General features: G+C 38.6%; 3 protein-coding genes across 6 annotated transcripts in view; 1 reads left to right on the top strand and 2 right to left on the bottom strand.

Moving 5' to 3' along the window:
* Positions 1-1,706, top strand: part of l3mbtl2 (L3MBTL histone methyl-lysine binding protein 2) — a 22,719-nt gene extending 21,013 nt beyond the window's left edge. For all 3 annotated transcript variants that reach the window (XM_028476205.1, XM_028476204.1, XM_028476203.1), the window contains 3 exons: positions 721-786; positions 866-1,015; positions 1,111-1,706. In XM_028476205.1, coding sequence (XP_028332006.1) covers positions 721-786; positions 866-1,015; positions 1,111-1,355 — 461 coding nt within the window. In that variant the 3' untranslated portion in view covers positions 1,356-1,706. The remainder of the gene's footprint in view (positions 1-720; positions 787-865; positions 1,016-1,110) is intronic.
* chadlb (chondroadherin-like b) lies at positions 260-8,799 on the bottom strand. Its single transcript, XM_028476206.1, has 11 exons — positions 8,668-8,799; positions 6,341-6,505; positions 6,059-6,253; positions 5,807-5,962; positions 5,590-5,735; positions 4,601-4,882; positions 4,304-4,523; positions 3,557-3,830; positions 3,055-3,467; positions 2,355-2,521; positions 260-2,234 (listed from the first exon to the last, which is right to left on the bottom strand). Exons 2-11 carry the CDS (start codon positions 6,503-6,505, stop codon positions 1,931-1,933), a joined length of 2,322 nt encoding a protein of 773 aa, XP_028332007.1. The 5' UTR covers positions 8,668-8,799; the 3' UTR covers positions 260-1,930.
* rangap1b (Ran GTPase activating protein 1b) lies at positions 8,697-22,970 on the bottom strand. Of its 2 annotated transcripts, XM_028476209.1 has the most exons (17): positions 22,892-22,970; positions 20,481-20,598; positions 20,284-20,411; positions 18,636-18,695; positions 17,913-18,092; positions 17,707-17,841; positions 16,388-16,546; positions 15,528-15,641; positions 15,337-15,436; positions 14,176-14,260; positions 13,958-14,096; positions 13,770-13,853; positions 12,181-12,283; positions 11,999-12,087; positions 10,911-11,035; positions 10,780-10,837; positions 8,697-8,895 (listed from the first exon to the last, which is right to left on the bottom strand). In XM_028476209.1, exons 2-17 carry the CDS (start codon positions 20,590-20,592, stop codon positions 8,857-8,859), a joined length of 1,710 nt encoding a protein of 569 aa, XP_028332010.1. In that variant the 5' UTR covers positions 20,593-20,598; positions 22,892-22,970; the 3' UTR covers positions 8,697-8,856. The 2 variants fall into 2 exon arrangements, with proteins under 2 accessions (XP_028332010.1, XP_028332011.1); XM_028476210.1 differs by lacking the exon at positions 8,697-8,895 and having other exon boundaries at positions 10,129-10,837.

The following is a 22,970-nucleotide window of genomic DNA, read 5'->3' as shown; positions in this document are numbered from 1 at the left end:
ACAAAAAACAAAGATCCATTGATAACGATATTATCACGATACGGCGATGATCGGTATAACACAGGAAATTTCATCCACAATAAATCACAATATCTGTGTCATTGAAGAAATTCAGAATTAATCTACTGCACTAAATGCATTTTACAGGAATTACAAAACATTGTCAATCAATTTTACATGAATAACAGCCGAGTAAAACAAAGTGTATATTGCACAGTGGCTCTTCTTGACACACACACACACACACACACACTGTAAATTGGTAAATGTCCACTTTTCACCTATTGTCTCATTGTGCTGTGTATGTACTGCATTATCTCTGTGTATCATATATATATATAAAAATCGATATTTGCTGCCTGTGTATCGATAACGTATCGCGAGACCTTGTGATATATCGTCGTATCGATATGGTTGGGGTCAATTAAATTTTTTGTGTCAGTATACCCCTCGATTGTAGTTGGTAAACTTATGACATATGATATGAAACATATTTTAATAATCGTTAACTACGTATGTGTAAGCCATAGAACTTTAACACGGTTCTCCAGGTTTGTGTTTACTTAAATTGTACCAATAAATGACAGTTTTTATATATTTTTTATCCCAATTACAAAGTCATTTATCTGAACTCAATTACATATGTTTTTCATTTACAATTGCAATTATAATTACATAATAATTATAATTACACACGTGTTTTGGTTCTCTGTTTTACAGGTGAACTAAACCACATGGAGTCGTCACAGGGCAAGAAAACCAAGGCCTTTGTTTTTGGCAAAAGAAGTAAGTTTTATTTGATTGTTGTTTTATCTCTTTCCCAAATGTCTGATCAATTAAGCTCTTGTTTTTTAACTTCCTGTAGAAAGGAAGTATGTCAGAAAAATGCTGCCTGGGAACCAAACAGAAGATAATGCTGGGCATCGTCTCAGAGGAAAACGCAAAAAGGTTTTCCAAGACCATTTGCCTGATATGTCGCCAAACTGGCTAAAATCTGAGCCCGAAGTGCAGGACAGTAAGTGGATCGTTTCAGAATCCACACATTTCCTCTTTCTTTCAGTACGCGACGTGTTTCCTTTGGTGGTTTACTGAGTCACTGTCTCTCTGTAGTCATTCCTGTGCAGGTTAAAGTGGAAGAAGTGGAGATGGAGACCCCTATTGAACCCCCAAATCAGTTTGGAATGAAAGAGATCAAGCAGGAGATGATGGTGGGAGCGTGGGCGAGGGAGTACACACAGAGTGGGAGCGAAGGAGAGACACAACAACACGAAGAGACTGTAGAGAATGATGCAGAGGACAATCAGATAACGTTGGAGCTGGAAACAAGCAGAGAAGATGAAGAGTTGATCAACTGAGGAGAAGCTGAAAAACTCCAATGAAACGGCTCCATTAACCATACATGATGGTTTGAACTCTTTGTTGATGTTTTCCAGGTTACATTCCCTTTTTTGGGCCAGCCAATATAAAGTGGATATTAAGAATGTCTGAGTCTGTAAGTTTAGTTTCCCATGTTAGATAGTGTTGAGCTGCCTGTGACCTTAAGCTCACACCAGTAAGAAAACCCCTAAAAGGCCCAGGAACCATTACTGAGCTCATATGTAAGGAAGAGAAACTTAAAAACATTATTTCTCTGATTCTCTATCCTGTTTGATATCCAAATACTTTTTTTGTATGAATACATGTGGAAATAAAAAGAAATTGTTGAAGTTTAGGATTCCATCCATTTTGATTTGTTGAGAGCAGTGCAGGATATGTAGCATAGCATAAAACTCTTGTTTGTGCCTGCTAATTAACATGTCAATGTTTTTCTTCTTCTTTAGTTTCTTTAAAATGTTCCTTTAAACAAATAAGGAAATGTAAACATGCAGCTCTAGATCCTAATGCTGGAAAGACAAAACAGTCTGATTAACGGGAAGAACTCCAAACTTCTTCAAGCAGATTCACGCCGTGCAGTGTGTCTTTGTGGCTTCGCTGTTTTCTTTGTAGAGCCATGTTTTGTGTTTGGACTCCCGCGAGCTTGAGATTTGGCTTTGAGCATTTTGATCTTCCGCATCCCATTGAGGTGCGTCGGTTTGGGCTTGGTTGCCTTTGGAAGTTTTGCTGTGGGCAAAGAGAGAATAGTCTCTCCTCCAGGACAGGCCTTAAAAATGTGGACATCTTTGACTCTAAGACCTCTCAGTTCAGGGGGGTTTGCACAGGTGGCTCGAACTTTGAGGTTAACTTTCTCAATCCACCTGAAAGGGGAAATTTTTGGTTACTTTTCGTTCTTTGAAAAGTTATTAAATTTGTATTAAACCTGCTTGCTGTGAGGAGAGAAGTGTGCACACTGCTAAACAGGACTGTGAGTGTCTTACATGCGTAAGGGCAGTAGAGGACAATCGCACATCAGAGGATTGTCTGCCAGGTTGATCACCTCCAGAGACGTCAGTGGATGGAGGTCAGGAACCTCCTCCAGTCTGTTACCCTCCAGGTATAGGCTCCTCAGCCCTGGGCCCAAACCTTCCAGTGAGTGCTGTGACATCTGGAGCATGGAAGGTAAGGAATGGAGATCAACGCTTTAATGCATGTGTTAAACTCAAGGCCTGGGGGCCAAATCCAAAAGGAAAAAGAAAACAAATCATTGTGCCGTTACCAACTAATACAGTTGTAAATATCTCAGATCTTCCAAATACACTAATATAATGAAACTCTCAAATTGTTGAAAGGTTTCTCAACTGATTTTTGTTGCTTATTGGTTGGATATTGTTGGTGCCTTCCATACTTTATCAGTTATATGTGAGAGCGCAAACTAGGTCACAATATTGAAATCACTGCTCGTTTTCCTGTCTACAATCTGCATAACACTTGAGATTAAACTGGTCCATATTTGGTCCCTGAAGTAAAGTAAGTTTGACAGCCTCGGTTCATAAGAGGAACTGATTACTGATAGTAGCTAGAGTTACATACAATCAGAATGTATATTGATGTAATTAGAAAACCATTTTCAGAACCAACTCTTTAAGGCCAATATGAAAAGAATGCTCTGATGCTTTGAGAAAGATAAAGCTGACTAACTTTCTCCAGTCCATTGTTATCCAGATACAGCTCCTTCAGCGTCCTCTCCAATGGTTGAAAAACATTCGGCCCCACCCAGTGAATAGAATTCCCCGACAGCCTCAGGTCTCTGAGGTTTCCCACTTTGCTCAGAGCTTCAGTGGGAACCTCCCTCAGCTTGTTTCCTCCAAGATGGAGCGTATCAAGGTCCTTGGCGTGTTCCAAAGCACTGGGTGACATTTGTCTAATGTTATTTCCTGTCAGGTAGAGGGCTCTGAGGCCCTCAGCCCCGGCCATGCTTCCCCCCTCCAGTTTAGTTATGTTGTTGTTTTCTAAATGAAGAGACAGAAGGCTGGGAACCAGCTTAAAGGCTCCTTTTGGAATGTTAGTGAAGCGGTTCTTCTCCAGGTGGAGGTAGGTGAGCTGAGGCACACCTGTGGATTTAAGCAACAAAATGAACATTGGGATCATTATTTTTTGTGCAGAAACTACCAATACTACTATTCCTCTAACATAACTCTACCTTTAAAGGCGTTTGGACTGAGAGAGGAGAGGTCGTTCTCTGACAGATATAAATATATGAGACCCTTCATCCCACTGAAGGCCCCATCCTCCACCTCCACGATCTTACTACGCTGCAAGTGCAGGGACACAACCTGAGCGACACCGGGGAAGCTGTTACTGGGGATGTAGTGGAAGCGGTTGCCACGCAGGTCTAGAAGACGTGTGTTTGGAGCGAAGCCTCGAGGTATTTTGGTGTGGCCCCGATTCTCACACGAGGAATGATGCGTCTCTGCCTGAGCACAGGAAGATATTATCAAGTAAAAACCATGATATTTACATGTTTTTCCCAATATTACGACTCATTTGTACTGATCTTGTAAAGATTCTGACCACTTACTTGAAGTTATCTGTCATTAGCATGAATAAGGTGTCATTAAGTGTTGTTTGCTAATTGATGACACCTTTGGAGCTATGTTGGCAGTTTTTGGGTTAGGTGGAGGGTTCTAGCGGGTTTTATTGAAATTTTTGTCTTCATTTAACACTTGTCATAATTATGATTTGTATAAACAAGAATAAAAAAAAACACTTCAATGCTCCAAGACCCAAACTCAAAGTGACTAAATATCACAACTGGTCAGCTGTTATCCGAGCTGTCAAAATATAGATTTGAAAAAGCCCTTTCAAATTAAATGAGATATAGGAACGTTGGCAAACTTGATATGTTTTTAAAAAAAAAAGAAGGAAGTGTTATTACTCATGCCCTCACCTCACAGGCACAGTTAGTGGGACATTTGATGGTGTTCTCTGGCTGCACTGTGGGCCGTGGTGTGACCCTGGATGCTTCCTCAAACTCTGCCTTCAGCATGGCCTCCTGGCTCTGGCAGCGTAGGTCTATAGGTTTGACTTCTTCCAGGTTCTCCCCAGAAAGATGAGCCGGTCCACCACACGTTCCCATCAGCTTCAACTTCCTCCGGATCGCCCATTCTCTACCGAACAATGGCGAAGAAGAACACCCTGACTATGGCTGACAGAAGGTGGTTTGCACCAAGAAGACGTGCCATACCTGAGTGGACGTAGGTAGCAATTGCAGTAAATGGGGTTCCCGGTGAGAACGAGGCGAGCCAGGTTAGGCGAGCCTTCAGAGAAGGGCTGGATGACGCGCAGCTGGTTGTGGCTTATGTCAAAGTGTTTGATGTTAGGGCACTTAGAAATAGCCGTGTTGGCTAGGTCCTGTAGTGACATATGGTCTAAGAAGAGGTGTGTCAGCTTGGCCATGGACACCACCTCCTCTCCCAGGTACGTCATGGGATTGTAGCCCATATCAAGACGAGTCAATTGGGGAAGTCTGAATATGGGAAAAAGGATAATGAGTTAGAGACGACTGTTGTGGCAGTTTGGATGAATGAAACGGAGTCAAGCTTTAGGGTTGCTGGTCAGATGTGGATATAAGGTTTATAATGTCAAAGGATTTTAAGGAAAAGACCGGTCTGCGATTCTGTGTTCCTCAGTGAATGTGCAGCTGTGCAATGCTCTCAGTTTTATGTATGTTGCTGATAGCGGTAGTCGTAACGTAGCGGAGCCTCGTTAGGCAGAGGCCTTGGTAAATGCTATCAGTGTATGATGGTATCTGGCCTGCTTGAGGCAGTCTAACCAGAACTGACCAGGAGAGAGTTCTGTAATTTAATATCAACAATAAATGCAAACAAACCCAAACAAACCAAGACATTCTGGAAAGCTCAGCATTTCTTCCAGCACAACAGGAAGGCTCTAGTTTTGAGTTTGTATGTTCTTGATGCTCCAGCTTTCTTTTACTGGCCATTAACATGGAAAAGTATGCTAAATTGCCAGTCAACAGGAAATGTGTTTATAATTGTATTTTTCTTAAAAAGTTGGACTGCCTTAATATTTGGAATCTTAGTGATCAAATACAACAGCTGATCAGCTGCTCCCAGTGTAGGTTGTGTTACGAATTTAAATCCTAATTATTTGAAAGGAAAATAAATAAGTAATTGGCACATCTAAAAATAGTGCAGGATAAAGAAAAACAATTACCGAGTCATTGTCTCAGTGGGAAAAAACTGCAGTTCGTTGTGGTCCAGACTGAGCCGGGTAAGTGTGAACAAACCAGCAAAGGCCTCGATGTCCAGATAGTTGAGAGAGTTGTGGCTGAGGCGGAGCCACTTGATGTTCTGCAGACCCTGCAATTAATTTGTGTGTTTGATGATTCAGGCCGCATGGAATAGATTTTGTTTGCACTCTGATTGTGTACCTGGAAGGCCAGATTGGGAATGTAGACCAGCTGGTTGTGTGTGATGGAGAGCAGGTTGAGGAAGCCAAGCTGAGAGAAAGCTCCAGGTTGGATCTCTTCTACTCGATTACGATCAATCATGAGCTGCTTAAGTGAGGAGAGACCGTCGAATGACTCCTGAGGAAGAAAGAGAATGTTCACTGAGAGTTTACAGGCATATTGTTTCCTAGTTATTAACATCTATTATTAGAGGAAGTTGCTCTTCTCAGTGACCTGGTAGAGGATGTCAATGTTGTTGTTGGCCAGGTTAAGGAAGACTAGGCGCCCGAGGCCACGAAAAGCTCCTTCCTTCACCCTGCGGATGCTACAGCGCTGCAGGGACAGGTGAGTCAGGTAGAGGGTGTGTTTGAAAGCCCCAGTGGGAAGCTCCTGGATGTTATTTCCACGAAGGTCTAATTTCACTGTAATCTATTTAAATAAACACATTGGACGCCCTTCATCACATGAAGAATGCAGAACACGAATCATTTTCAGATGGTTGTGTGAACGTCCAACCTCGTCCACAGTTGGAGGCACTTCGGTCAGGTTCTTGTTGACGCAAGTCACAGTGAGCTGGATCGGGTCGCACACACACTGCTGTGGGCATTTAGCTGCGAGTGCTGCAGGGATCCAGAGAAGCAGCAGGAGCCAGAGGGTGGAGGGAGAGAGCTGGCAGAACATCTGAGAGGAGAGAACAAGAGACTCGAACAACCACAACGGGACAGACTTTCCTTCATTCTGCTCCTTTTCATTCATAAACGGAAGGTCTTATGTTGTCTTGTCTAATCAAATGAAACAAATTAATAAATGTCACATCAAGCTGAAAATGGCTGCTGCCATTGGTTCTACTCCAAGGAAGAAAACTGTTCAGGAAAGTGCTTTTAAGGTAACGTTCTTATATTCTACATTGCTTTGTGTAGCATGTTATTAGATTTTTACTGCAACACTAATGACAAGCGACTCTTTCCAGTTGCACTAAATATTTTCTAATGTCTAATAATAATTAGAACTGATGTTTAACAGCTGTATCTGACATGACCATGGTTAGAAAATCTAGCTTTACCTAAGCCACGATTGACGAAAGTCTCTTGTCACGTTATCAAACCAAGACTAGTCCATCATTTGTGCCTGAATGAAAAGTTGTGATTTGTTATTATAGAAGTCATGTGACTCTGGACTCTAGTGGCAGCATGTCTTACACAAACAGGATGTCCAAACTCAGTCCTATGCAACAAACCTGTACGTCACAGGTCCCCACTTTACCATCTGCAGTGTGTTCAGTGCCTCTATAGCTGGGTTTTCAACCTTGGGGTCGTCTGTTATTTAAATGGCGTCACCTGAAATGTCTAGACATAATTGATAGGAATTTCTCAAATAAAATAGACTAAAAAATATCTGAGCTGGCACAACTTGTCGCTAATCCTAGCTGCTCTGTATTTGTAACTAACCACAGTAAAACAAACAAGATCGCAAATTGATTCTAGAAGAAAAAAAAGTGTCTTTTGGGGTCGCATGAAATGGTTTATATCAAAATGGGGTCACGATCCAAAAACGTGAGGGAACCACTGCTCTATCACACACTTGGTTGGAAATGCTGGGCATTTTAGTAGATTACTCCCTGCTCTGAATGAGGCCATCGTGATAGGTGTCAGGTACAGTATGTTAGAATAGAGAAACACTGTCTATTCACTGTTTTTGAGTTAATCTGATAGTTTTGTCACACATGAAACCTCAAGAGACCTTATTTAAAAAAAACAAACAACTGAATGAAAGTTGGTGATCATTCTCTGAAGGTTAAGTGTCCCCTCAATATAATTAGATTTCACCAATGAATGGGTTTGTCAGACTATTGGTTTAATTAAACTTTTTTTTTTTTTTTTTTTTTATTTTGGCAACTTGAGTGTAACCCCACCCCCACCCCTTCAATCTGTACTTTTGTGAGATTAGTAGGATTTAATCCAGTTGGACTTCGCAGGAATGCCTTAAAACCACAATCCCTGGTCGGATCAGCACTTTTTTTTTTTTTTTTTTTTTTTTTTTTCAAAGGAATGGCCATGAAAAGCTTCACAGGTCCACAGTCATGAATTTGCTTCATCAGCTCTTTTGCATTCTCAAACTCACAGTGTTTACTAATCTGTGTATTCTAGCAGATAATCTAGTCTAGTGACCTGACATCTGGTTCAAGAAAATCAAGAAGCTTTGATGTGGATCAGCATGCCATGCTTTATCCACACGACCTTGGATCTTATGTACGAGAAGAAAAAAAAAAAAAGTGGGCCCAAGAAACTGGAGACTGAGGAATTTCCTCCATCCGAACTGTTTGTGCGGCTTTCCCTCTGGGACCAACACGCCAAACCGCAGAGGAGCCGCCGCGCACAAAGACGCACAGTGTCTGTCCATGTCGGTGGTGCCAAAGTGCTATCCTCATAAAAACAGTGCGTGTCCTCTGAGCAGGCAACTTCTCAGTCCCTCTCTTTATACATTTACACGTTATGTGAGTGTAGCCCTGTTTCCAACGTTTCATGCGTAAACAGCAGGGAAAGTAAAACACCTGCAACATGCAAATTCATATACTTATGTTGAGTTTTGGGGGATTCTTTAAATGCCCATGAGTGACTAATAACTGTCATTAAATCATTAGGTTGTTAAATAATTACGGCTACTATTATGCGTAAAATGCGCAAAAAGGCACAATCCATCTGACTGTTGAAACATTGGGTATTAGTTTGATCTCAAAGTAAAAAATACACAAATAAATAAACACTTAAATGAAAACTATTGACCAGAATCAGCAAAACAAATATGTTTTGATCCTTATTTTCATCCATTACGCATGGACTCACCTTGGCTTGGTCACGGTCCGGTTCTGTGCGTTTGTTCCCAGGTCTGAGCTGCCTCTCCTCTCCGTTGCTGTCCCCCTGCTCGCCCCCCTCATCCAAAACAAACTGCAGCGATCCCTCTCCATCCACACCTCCATCTCCGGACCAGCGCACAGTTAAAGGAATACTTCACCCCAGTGGTGCCATGTGCTTTTACCTCCCCTTCAGTCCACAGAGGGCTGCATGACCAAACTGGATGGAAATAAGACTTTGATTTTATAACAAAAAAATTCATTGAAGCTACTTAATATTTGCCAGGGCTGATTCCCCATGCTTATATCACATGATGGATGTTATTTTTCATCTCAAAATACCACATATTTCAAAATCTAGGAAATTGAAAGTGTACATCCTGCAGCCTCATTAGGCTTCGATATTGTCAGTGTACACACTTTACATATCATTTATAGTGCAAACTAGGACACATTCATGTTACAATTTATCATTTTCCCACCAAAAATCTGCGACCATAGACTATAGTTGAGATCAAACTGCTGCATATTTGGCCCCTGAATTAATGTGTGACACCCCTAAACACGAAGGAAAGTAGACTTTCTTGTTGTCAGAACATTCTCTGAACCTCATAAGAGGTTTTATACCTCTTTCTATCTTAAAATGAGAAATTAAATACACTCCATGGAATATTTCTTGTCTCACATTTTAGCCATAGTTTGAGTTAGCATGTCTTTGTTTTCATTTAGTTTGAATCAAGTTTATTCAGGGGAAAAACAATGGACAAGAACTAGATTAGCAATGAAATTAACATTGTTACACAGTCAAGATGAGCTGTTGTCTTCTTTTTTTTTTTTTTTGGAACTTATGAAGTTGATATTTGTTGCAATATGCAAAAAGCCTACATGTGAAAAAGCCTCAGAAATGGCATTCTAAGTGCACTAAATCTTACATGGGTTTTTGGAGCATTTGACTAAATGACTAGTTTGTCATTAATGACTAATGTCTACATTTGACCAGGCCACGTATGATGGTTAAGTAACTGTTATGGATCCTTTTAGCTCTGAAGTCACAATCATATAAACAAAGAATGGTAAATTGACAACACATTAACCATTTCGAGCTAAATTTCAACAGCAATATTGAACAACAATTAAACATGGGCGATATTATCGGCCCACCGATATTAGTTGACATCGCTATCGGTTTTTTCCACTGATACTAACAAGTTGAATACTGTAGCTAGTTTCATTTTGCACACATGTTTATTTGTGGAATACATCCAGTGGGGCATCACATTAAAAGTAGCCATAACCTGTTATTTCCATGTTGATTTATATAATGTGACCTAAATTTAGGTTGGTGAGGAAGGGATTTATTTATATATCAGTTAATATTGGAATTAGAAAATGTAGTGTTGGCCAATATCTTCATATTGAACATCCCTGTTAATAATCACTCCAACAGACAGAGTCAGGTTTGTTAAATCAGTTATATTTAGAACAGTGAACATCTTTTAAGTTTAATCCTCTCATCAGTGTCGTTTAAAGTCTCCAAAACATCATGAAGACACAAATTAAGACGAGGCTACGCACAGTCGGAGAAGAAGTGCAACATAATAACCCAAGAGGAAAACAGCTGCCACAAAGAGATGCTATACACAGTGATTCTGGTCACACACACACACACAACGAATGCACATGGAATGAAAGCAGAAGATTACAACCTTTATCACCTGCATCAAACAATAAGATCATCTCTGTTGTTTTTTTTTTACTTTGCCAGCGTAATCACGTTGATGAGTTTTTTCAGGTTTCCACGTCAACCATCATCAGTGTGTGTAAACAGCAGCAAGTCTGGAATGGCACTTACAGGCCGATTTATTTTATTAACTAAACCCAACATTACTTGGTATGAAGCTCATTTTTTCCCTGTTTGTATCCATTTTCTATTAAAAAAATAATATATATATATATATATATATATACTGTATATTACATATAAAACTCACATGTAAACATTATGATCTAAATACTAGAACAGGCAGCAGTGATGTTTGTTGGTCATTATGAAGGAAAAGTGACAGTACAGGTGGAGTCAGTGCTGATTACTGCACAGTCTCACCAAAGTGGAACTTAGCTTCTCTCTGGCACTGCTGCAGGATGTGGGAGCTCCAGCGTTCCTGAGAATCCACACGCAGTGTTATTGATTGAACTATCACGCGTACAGAACATCTGAATTAAAGCTCGTCCCACCTGCTGATGAAGGTGTGAAGCAGTGAGGCGTGATGCTGGGGGAACCACTCCTGCTGGACGGCGTGCTCTAAACACAGCAGCTGACCTGGGACCAGCAGCGCTTTCCTCACTTTCCCTTCTTCACCCTGGGAAAAACACACAAAGGCAGACAATGACATATACACAGTTTGTTAAAAATAATCATCAATCCCAGTCTGACATGTCATCTCATCGGGGCAATGTCAAGGATGTGCAGTTGACCTTTTTTGGTGCCAAAATGTCAAGGTCAAGGTCGCGTCAAGTGTCAAGTTTGATGCTTACTTTTATGAAAAGCTCATCTCAAATGGAGTATTTTATTTAATTGGATTGAAGCTGTACGGCCCACCAGTAGAAAGATCGGGGGTCAAAGTTCATGACGTCGTTAAAAAAAAAAAAAAAAAAAAACTTTTTTCCCTATAACTTGGCCACAAAATGATATACAGTGCTCAGACTGGTACCATTGAACAACATTTCCTTTCAATGTGTGACCTACCAGTAAAAAGATGGGTAGGGGTCCAAGTTCATGTCGTCAACAAAAAAAAGCCAAACATAAATAAACATTTTTTTTCCCCTATAACTTGGCCACAAATTGAAATACAGTACTCAGACTGGTACCATTGAACAACATTTCCTTTCAATAGGTGACCTTGACCTTCGCTCAAGGTCATATATAAGGTCAAGGTCAGTCTTCATTTTTTTTTTTCTGCATTATATAATTTGTCAACAAATCCAGATACAGGTTGTAATTTTTGCCAATTTTCAATTGCCAAATACGTATTCGACTTGGGAATACAGGTCTTGCCTAGTTTTTATTGTCGGTGTTTCAGGAAGACATGTGACTCAAAAGGGACATTAAGAGGGCTTGAAATTATTATCAATGAAAGAAAAGTAAAACGTAATTTATTAAAAAATTATGCATCTAGTTTTAATTTTTGATTGTTTTATTCCGAGTTGTGGGTGCTGGAGTTTATCCCAGTATACTGGGAGGAGTTTAGGACTATAAGGTTTAAAAAGTGGTGCTATGTGTGTGTTGTTTCAGTCGTTTGCTTGGATGGCTGTCTCTCGTGTACCTTCAGGAGTCCCATCCTAACCAGCAGTGAGGAGATGAAACAGGACGAGTGGAGGGCCGACCCTGAAAGGAGCTTCTTCATTAGAGCATCTGTGAGGCAACAGGAATGAGACAGAGCGGGGATTACATGAGGAACGAGACCGATACAGAAACCTGTGGTAACGTTCTGGTCCTAATCGTCACCTGTGGTCTCTAAAACAACAGCTTTGGCCTCTGGATCTTCCCTGTACAATGAGGCGATGTTCAAAAAGACATCAACAGCTTGGTTTGGCTCGGCTTCACTGACCTGGTGAGAGAAGGAAACGAACAGCAACTGTCCTTTAGAATTCAATTCAACTTCATTTATATAGCGCAAATTACTACAATAGTCATCTCGGAGTGCTATCAAAATATAAAATTCTTAAGAAAAAAAAAATCCACATCCAATCCACTTTATTTATATAGCACATTTAAACAACAAAACGTCTCCAAAGTGATGAACATGCGACCACAACAATAAAACCAAAACAATACAAATGAGCTCTGCCACTAAATGAGTATAAAACAATAAATAAAAATAAAACAGTTTAAAAGAATAAATATAAATAAAAACACATTAAAAACTATAAATAAGAATAAACCTCAAAAACATAAAATAAAAGACACAGAGGACCACACAACTTACGCGGTGCTAAAAGCCAGAGAATAAAAGTGAGTTTTGAGACGAGATTTAAAACACTCCACGGTGGGGGCCGTACGGATGTGGAGGGGCAGAGCGTTCCACAGCTTAGGGCCGACAACGGAAAACGCTCTGTCCCCTTTAGTTTTACGGTTCGCCTTCGGAACCACGAGCTGGAGCTGGCCCTCAGACCTCATGAACATTTTGTTTGTTTGTTATAGTGCGTTACAAATACAGAGTAGCCAGGATTAGTGCATCTTCAAATTCTTACACATCTCAGTTTACATAAACACAAAGTTATATAAAGAAGATTTTTTTTTAGTTAATGTATTTGAAAGGCTACAAAAAGTAACTTCACACATGATCATGTGATCAACACATGCTAATTGCTCGATTCTTGCCACACATAAAACATGCATATTTAACCGGCTCATTAGTGGTTAAATGAATTTGTTCCCACACAATTAAAATCTCTATTTTCTTCCGGAATAGTCTTTTTGCTGGTTTAGTTTTCTTACCAGGGATTTAAAACCTAAGGTTAGCCACAGGTGCAGGAAAGTTGATGGTCTGTAGATGTTGCAGGAGGTTAAGTAGGAAGGTGCTGAGTCATTGTACAACGTAATTTATTTTAGGTTAACAAACTGTTAATCATTAATAGCCTCTGTAAAAAAATAACTACCTCAATAGTTTTTTTTAAGCTATAGGGAGCCATTGCATAATAGTCAAAGAGCCACATTAAGCTCCAGACCCCTGGGTTAGGGTAAGGTTATAACCAAATATCGCAACAATTTTTAGGGTTAGGTTTAGGATAAGGTTTAGTCTTAGTCACGTGACCTAAACTGGCCAAAGAGGGGTGCTAGAATGTCGGTATATTGATACGGCAAACGTACAGATAGCCACTGCCTTTAATAAACCATTCACCCACGTGTCAGAATGTTTGGAAACTTTCCACTTTTACTCAAAGTTTGAAGCTTTCCAAGTTAATACAGTGGACACTAATCTGTTTATACATTTACAGTTCATCAGTAGACTTAGAGAAAACTATTGATGCTTCCAAGTGACCCAATAAACAGCTGATTTATTGATTTTAGGGCACATGTTCAATACGTCTCACCTGATGCTGCAGGCGTGTCCTCATCTCTCCCAGCTGGAGAAGCTTCTCCACTGTGGGACAGCGGACGAACGACATGATCTCTGGCTGTAGGAGGACACAAATACACATTTATATAAAAACAAAACAAAAAAAGGTTCCGTATGAAACAGAAACATGGTTTAGGAAAAGAGGAGGTGGTGTGTATTTACGGGGCTCTGAGCGGGACAGGCTTTTATTTGTGTGATTCCGATCTCATCCTCGCAGCATCCGCCGCCTTCATCGACATCAGCCCTCTCCTCATCTTCCTCCTGATCAACATCATCGTCATCAGGTTCTCCCTCATCGTCACTGCGGACAGAATTCCACATCAAAAGGAAGTTTTCACATCTTTGTGAGGGTTAAAAAAAAGGTAAAACATTAGTTTTACCTGAGTGATCCCAGCAGGTCTCCTTTGTCCATGTTCTCCATGGCTTCCCTCAAAGCCTCACAGCCCTCCTCTCCTAAGCAGTTACCTGTTACAATCACATGGAACAAGTTTGAATCTAAAACCTGAACAAATCAGTGAGATCGAGACTAAATCCCACTGAAAGAAATGACAACAAATATCACATACACACAATATTTTTTTTGCCAGAAAAAATCTTGCGTTACGTATTACGGTTCGTCTTGCGATCGTGTTATCCTGTGACTGAAAATAAATGCAGGAGCTTCATCTGAAATCTGTATTAATCAATAAAAGTGTTGTAATAAATAAGATTATTAGGACTGCATTCAAATCTGACAAGGCGCTGGTAGAAAGACGGGTTTAGCTGATGGTGTATTAGTTCAATTGGTGATAATTTTACCTGATGACACGTCAGGGCCAATCACACGGCTGCGTAGGATTTTGTGCAAAACATGAGGGTGATTCGCCAGTTTGCTGTTATAAAGGGTTTCACAACTATCATGCATTTCTATGGTGTTTTTCCAGTTAAACCAGTGGCTGAGGGTCAAAAGGGCAGCGAGCGAACATATTAAAGGCCTTACGGTATCACCTTCCAGCTTACATAAGTCACCTGAAGCATGTAAATGTAAAATTACTAACACCAATGAACCCTATTTAGCATGTTTTGTATGATTTAATTAGCCAGCCAAGTCATCTAAACTGGAAATTTCTAATCATATTATTGTTGATTTAATGTTTTTACTGCTGATTTTAATGTTCTTATTGATTTTTAAACTATAAATGTTTTCTGCTGCACTTTTTATTCACGTAAAGCAATATGAAAAGCTCTTTACAAATACATTTGCCTAAAAAGGAATTGAGGAATATTTGAAATGGAAAATTGGAGTCCCTCGACAGTGATTCGTTGATTGGTCAAGTCATAAAAAATAACGTAAAAACAAAGACTACACTTTAATCAGAAATAAATTATTCATTATTGACACAGTGTAACTGCTATAACGCTTCTCAATGACTAGAATTGTCCATAAAACCACAGAAAAATAAACAGCTTTTTAATCCTTGTATTTCAGTTGAGTAAAACCATTCCTCATCCAATCACATTCCTTAGGCTCTCTGTGTGTGTGTGTGTGTGTGTGTGTGTACCGTTTAGATCCAAACGCTCCATATGAGGTTTGTCCATGACAGCCTGAGCTACTACGAGCGCTGCAGCCTCAGTGATTTCTCCAAATGACAGATTAAGCTCCTGAGGACAGCGAGCAGCAGAGCAGGAGGGTTAAACAGTTCTATATGGTGTGAGTCTATGATCTAGGTTATGTTATGTTATTTTTACTGACCTTAAGGATGGGCAGTCCCTCTCTCAGCACTGCTGTCAGGGCTATCGCTCCTTCAGAGCGGACCAGGCAGTCGCCAAAGTTAATCACCTGGATGTTCCTGAGGTGCCTCAGAGCCTGGTTATACAAAAGAATGTTTATAATAAATTAAATTATAAATTATATATTTAGCCTAAAGCAATAACAAATGCCTTATAATCCAACATTTTTGTCCAACTTTTTCTTAAACACAGATGAGCAGAAGACACGCAGGGGCTCAGATGAAAAAACTGAATTTATTTCCTGAAAAGGAAATGCTATATTGTTAATAATCTTTCTTTAGTATTATCGTTTTTAAACAAAATCAAGCAAACTTGACAGGGAATTTAACCTCACATGCATGTTTTAGGATAAATATCACGCATTTCTGTGCAATTTTCAACGTAAACAGGTGGAAAAACAGAGCGAAATGTCAATTCTGGTACAAAATACGATATGATCAAGTTCACTTCTTGAAATGGAAATACTGTAGCTGAATGACACAGACTAAACCTCACTGACATATTTTTTGGACAATATCTATTTTCTACCGTAAAACGGAACTCCTGTTGTGACAGACGTCCAATCTTGTGAAAAATATTAAATTAATAACAATAGTTAACTCAATTACCCATATTAAGCATGCTTGTTACAGTTTGGGGAAATTTTAAAGCCAATAACGACGTCTGATTAGGAAGAGCTGATGAAATAGAAATAAAAGAGAAGAAGGGAGAACTCTGAAACGGATTTAAGGAAATTTTGAAGCAGAAACTCAGAGCCTCTCACAATGATGCAGATAGATTTACAGAGTTAAACAAACTGTGCTAAATAAACGTAGCACTCACCTCTGCCATGGCCAGCGTTCCCTTTTTGGTGAAGGTGTTGTCGTTTAAGTTGAGCACTCGAATGTCAGGATTTTGTTGAATTGCTGACGCTAACGCTGTTACACCAGCATAGTTTATTCCATTCTGGGGCATGTGGACCTCCTCCAGGCTGCCCATCAGCTTAGACAGGGAACAGACAATACATCATTGGAGATTTAGGCTTTACTTTGAAATAAATAACTTCAACTCTGACTAAAGAAAAACTCAAAATAAATCAATTCATTGAAGCGTTTCAAGGGATTTTGCATGGATTCAGTGTCAGACCATTAATAAATAAAGTCAGAACAGGAATAGCTTGTTAGTTGTAAAATTAACAAAAAACCACTGTTGTAAAAAAAAAAAAAAACACCAACATTGTGTCAGAAAACAGGCTAACAAGAATGGACATGACATAATTTAAAGACAGAAGAAATGAGGAGTTTAAATTCTAAATATTTAAAGCTGCAGGTCGCATGCTAGGTTGAACCTGAATCCTGAGAAATGCTCCTTCGCACTCTCGACAGAAACTTCCAGAGCTTAACTTATTAACCTCAGGGCTTTTAAAGCCAAAATAAGATTGCTTGAAACCAAATGTCAGCGTTTTGGAAAAACTCATTTTCAGCTTTTACATATAAACACTGGGCTTACATTTGTGTCTTGAAAAATACAGTGTCTGTGTTAATTTGTTTTTTGTGATATTGTGAATTAGTTTTGTGATTGCTGCTGCCCATCTTGGTCAGATCCTCCTTGAAAAACACATTATTAAACTAAATAATAATAATAATAATAATAAAGTTGTAAAAAAAAACAGTGCAACTCAACATATAGAAGCTGCATTGATTCAGGACACTTTCCATTAAGTCAGAGACGTTAAAGCAGTGGTTCCCAACCTTTTTTGGATCATGACCCCATTTTGATGTCAAGAATTTATGGCAACCCCAAAGACATTTTTTTTTTCAAGAATATGTTTTTGATCATGTTTGTTATAGTCAATTACAAATACAGAGAGTAACCAGGATGGGTGACATGCCAGCTCAGATTTATTTTTTTTTTTACTGCATTTTAGTTTAACTACATTTATACAGTATCTGACAAAGTGAAAGTATAGAATACTGTCTTTTCACGAAGTATAATAATCACAAAAATTCTAAATTGTATTTCATTTTTCAGAAAATTCAGGCGACACCATCTAAAAACACTGCGTTAGACACAGGATTTAACTCTTTCTGGACTAAAGGTAAACCATGATCTGACTGCACACTAATATCAATAAATAGTACAGTACTTTTTCTTTTAATCACCTGAAAGGCCTTAGCCAGAGCACTCGCTCCTTCGTTTTCCAGACGATTCCTTCCTGCGACAAACACTCTGAGTTTGAAAGGAGCTCCGAGGGCCGAGGACTGTCTGTGGCACTCCATCAGAGCTCCAGCCAGGATCTAAACCACACCAGAACTGTCACTTTTTTTACAGGATGGAGGGAACATCTGTGCATCGTTGAGAGCATCACCTTTCCTCCACCAATTCCAATGCCACAGTTGTTGAGGCGCAGTTCTCGCAGGGTGTGACAGGAAGGGCTTTTCAGCAGCTGCTCAATCCCTTTGACTCCATCAGGACCAAAGGCATTGTCGCTCAGGTAGAGCTCTGTGAGACGGGCGCCAGCGCCCATTAATGCGTTACCGAGTGACCTCTGATGAAGGAAGATGGGTTTTAGATTGGTGATTTTTTTATTTAAACGCATGGCAACTAGAGGCCCTCAGTCTAATTTTGTGTGGCCCCCAAGGTAAATGCAAAAAATGACTTCAAAACACACACAAAGATAACAAAAACAATTACTGACCATGGAAAAAACACAAAACAACAACATAAATACACAAAATGACAAAAAAAAAAATTTTACAAAACAACAATAAATATACGCAAAAACCAAAAACGAGAGAAAAACATACAAAATGATAACTAAAATACATAAATGACCCCGAAAAAGGAGAGAAAATACACAAAATGACAACAAAAACATACAGAAATTATTTGTTATTTCCTGTATTAATGCTCAAATTCTGAATGCTAACATGAATGCTAATAATTTGACGTTTTTGATGCATTTTTTTTAAAGAACACTCTTTCTGACAGACAACAACTTGTGTAGAAAAATCCTTGGGGCTGATCATAAATCTCTGGATGAGTTTCAATCTTTCACCAGTCAGCACGCGGCTGCAGACCTGACACTTACCAGAGCTGTTGGAATTTCAGAGCGCAGCCTCCCAGTAAACATGTCACTCCAATAGCATCTCTGAAATGCACAAGGGAGTGGTTCAGCATTTGAAAACTACTCTGACAACATAGTGTCTATTATCAGGTTAAAATACTTCACTGCAGCAGTCAGTTGTACTCCAAACCATACCAACAGCTTGGTTGCTTGTCTCACTTAATTGTGTCTCAAAACATAAACTAGACTGACAGAAAATAAATAGGAAACAATATACAACAAAAATACACAAAATACCAAAAGAGAAGAAAAAAAAGGATTCCAAAAGCACACAAAATGACAGACAAAAACACGCTTTAACTTTAAAAACACACGATTAGAAAAAAACACATAAAATGACAACAAATACATACACAAAATCACATCAAAAATACATAAAACGAGTGAAATATATAAAGAAAGACTCCAGAAATATACAAAATAAATACAGAAACACAAAATAATCTTAACAACACACAAAATGACTCCAAAAACACACAAAATGATTAAAAAATATGCAAAATGACAAACAAAAAAACACACTTGACTTTAAAATGAGGGTAGAATACATAGACTTCAAAAATACACAAAATAAAAACAACTTCAAAAACATATAAAATAACAAAAATCACGCTAAAAATATATTAAATGAGGGAAACGGACAAAGAATGACTCCAGAAATATACAAAATAAATACACAAACACAAAATAATGTTAAAAACACACAAAATGACTCAAAAAAATTCACAAAAGGACTCCAAAAATATGCAAAAAGACAAACAAACCCACTATGACTATAAAATGACAACATGAAGGGAGAATACATAAAGACTTAAAAAAATATACAAAATAAAAACCAGACTTAAAAAACACACATGTATACCAAAACCCTATCAAACAAGGGAAATACACAAAGGAAGACTCCAGAAATACAAAAAATAAATACACAAACACAAAATAATCTTAAAAACACACTAAAGAAAATTTACAAAAGCACTCCAAAAATATGCACAATGACAAACAAAAAAAAAAAAAACACACTACGACTTTAAAAAGGCACAACATCAGGGGATAATACATAAAAGACTTCAAAAATACACAAAATGAAAACACATCACTTAAAAAACACACGTAAAATAACAAAATCAAGTCAAAAATACATCAAAGGAGGGAAATATACAAAGGAGGTCCAAAAACACACAAAGGGGCTCCAAAAATAAACAAACAAAAACAAAAATACACTGAATAAAACCATGACTTAAAAAACACACAAACGAAGGAAATACAAAGAAAGACTCGGGAAACATACAAAATAAAAATAAAAACACACAAAACTAGTTTAGAAACACAAGAAACCACCAAAAAAACCTACAAATGCCGTAATTTCTATAACTTAAATGCAAACATGAACGTTGATAATGTGGCCTTCAGATGACACGATCCCTTATTTGTGGCCCCTGCTGTTGTCAAGAGTTTTGCAATCTCTGCTACACATCAGCCCTTGAATCTGAACAATCATCATGAAATCCAAGGATTTGTTTATCAGTAGATTTCACTGTATATGGTGTACAATATGTAATTGGGAACAAACTGAGAGTCAGGTGTGTCAATGCAAAAATGAACTGGTGTGAACCTGCAGCAGGGCTTTGCTCTCCAGGGCCTTGGCGATGGCTTGAGCCGCCTCCACTCCCAGGGTGTTTCCTTCCAGATGCAGAGCCCTGAGGCCTGGGTACTGTTGGATTTCATGGACCATCTCCTCCACTAGAAGCAGAGAGCAGCAGAAGTGATGAGCACCACCATCTGTCAAATCAACACTCCATTATACTCCACCTGACTCTGCAGTGTCCAGCTTAAGGCCCAAGCCTTTGTAGCTCAGCTCTCCATCTCCAACATGGGTGTTGGAAAGAGCCTCAGCCAGCTGGGAAATGTCATCAGAGGCCATGTTTGACTGGAAGGAGACCACAAGTCAAACTGGGAAATATGATCAATCTGGTGCTTGCTACCTGATTGATTATATGTTAGTTCAGGTTTAAGTTAAAATAGGTGTGACTGGTACATCTTAAAGATTTTGATTCATTCTGCCAAATTCTAACAACTTTGATAATATTTACAACATAAACTTACAATAATAAATATAGTAAATAAATAAATACAATAATAATAATAATAATAGTTTAATCTGTCATGGTTTTCTATACATTTGGTGGCACTGAGGTAAACATATACTCTAGTTCAGCAATTCTCAACTGGTGGGTCGGGACCCAAAAGTGGGTCGCGGACCTATTCTGGGTGGGTCGCAGACAGCTGGTCAAAAATAACTACTTAATGTCTTCCATGTTGGACTTGTCTTTTATTTTGAAAGAAGCATTTCTTTTGACATTAATGTTGCACAGGAAAATATATAGATGTATGTTTCAAAAAACACTATATGTGTGTTTTTGAAAAACTAAATATTGGTTGGTTGTATTCTTAAAAAAAAAAGTGGGTCGCGATTTAATGAACGTGTGCAAAATGTGGGTCCCAGGGTGAGACCAGTTGAGAACCCCCGCTCTAGTTCATTCCAGCAAGATTATTTTTGTCTTCTTTTTGAATAATATGTTAGTTCAGGGGCCAAATATGGACCAGTTTGACTTCAAGTGGGCTGTAGATTTGAGGTGGGTAAAAAAAAGAACAACTTTAACTCTATTGACTTGTGCCCTAGTTTTCAAGATTCAGTTAAAAAATTCTTGATTTTGTTACCAAATTTTGTGTAATTTAAAGAAATTGTTTGTGAGATATTGCACGATTTGTGGAAAAAAAATTAAAGGTCTTTCCACAGTTTACAATTAAAAATGACACTGCATTCATGTGATATAAGCAAAGGAAAAATGCAAGTCCCTAAAAATATTGTGGATTTGGGGAATTTGAGATATCAACAACTGGATTTTTTGGTAATTTACACAATAATTACTCTTTCATTTTTTACTTTCTCCTGCGAGCCAAAATGGATGCCCTAAAGGGCCGGATTTGGCCCCCGGGCCTTAAGTTTGACACGTGTGTTATGACTGACTGACAACTGCCAGTCTTCCTCAGAGCATCTGCAGATCGCGTTGATACATGTCAGGAAGACTATATATATATATATATATATATATATATATATATATATATATATATAAGTCTTATTGGAACCTACACTATGGCTTGTGATGCCGTTAAATAAATAAATAAACCCATAGTATAGGCCTCATTGATCAATAAATCGAAGATCATTGGCGTGAAAAAAAAAAAAAGTAAAAGGTATAAATTGGTGCTTGAAAGTTTGTTTTTATCTCCACCGCAAACACTCAAGTTTATTGACATTTTAGTGCATTGCATTATGGGATGTGGAGTCGCGGAGACGGGTGCATAGGAGTGTTTTTACTCCATTCTGACATCACAGGGAATACCAGGAACAAACTAAAACAAAAATAGTGTCAAGAGAATTACTGTCCTCCCTGTACGGCGAAGAAACATAAGAAAACACGGTAAGAATGAAGTAAAAAAACAGTTCTACGCATTCGTCTTCAGGACTCAACATCCCACAATGCAATGCAAAACACTTCTCCGGAAATGTCAATAAGAATGTTGCGATGTAAACAAACTTTCAAGCGGCAACTTCGACCTTTTTCCTTTCCTTTATGAAGTAAATTATGTTTGATTCATCGATCTATGAGGCCTACAGTAAAAACATTATCATGGATAGCAGCTTTAAACTGTTGTTCAATGACAAAAAAATAATAATTATCTACAAATGTGAATGCACACGTTCGGAAATAAATGTTGAGACCATCGGTGCAAATTCGTTAATTAGCCACACTTAGCTGTTTGGTGTCCACCTAGGCCTTAAAAGTCTGATATAAATATATGCATTATGATTATTATTTGATTATGTTTCACTTACAGACAAGTCTAAATGTTAGGTGATTACCGTTACATTAAGTAAGCTGTGGTGTTTACCTGTAATGTAAACAACAATAAAAAAGGGCAATAATATGTAGCTATAATGACATTATTTATAAGAAGAGTCGCGCCTCAGAATTCATTATTTGCTTGAGAACGAGCATCAAACCAACCAGTGCTAACTTCACTACTTTCTCTACGTCACAGAAGAAAAACCGGCCTCACACTAATGTGAAGTAAAGTTCTCTGAGCGGAAAACTAATATATCTTAGTCATACACACGTCACAGAACAGAATATAGATGGTAATAATAGAATTACCGGAAAAAGAAAAGTTGACTGAGTTTCGCAGCTCCTTCCGAGCAACGTGCCGGTTGAACGCTACTTCTTCTTCTTTAAG

Source organism: Gouania willdenowi, chromosome 19, assembly GCF_900634775.1.
Source record: "Gouania willdenowi chromosome 19, fGouWil2.1, whole genome shotgun sequence".
Taxonomy (NCBI): Eukaryota; Metazoa; Chordata; class Actinopteri; order Blenniiformes; family Gobiesocidae; genus Gouania; species Gouania willdenowi.
This window is presented reverse-complemented; position numbering and strand designations above follow the sequence as displayed.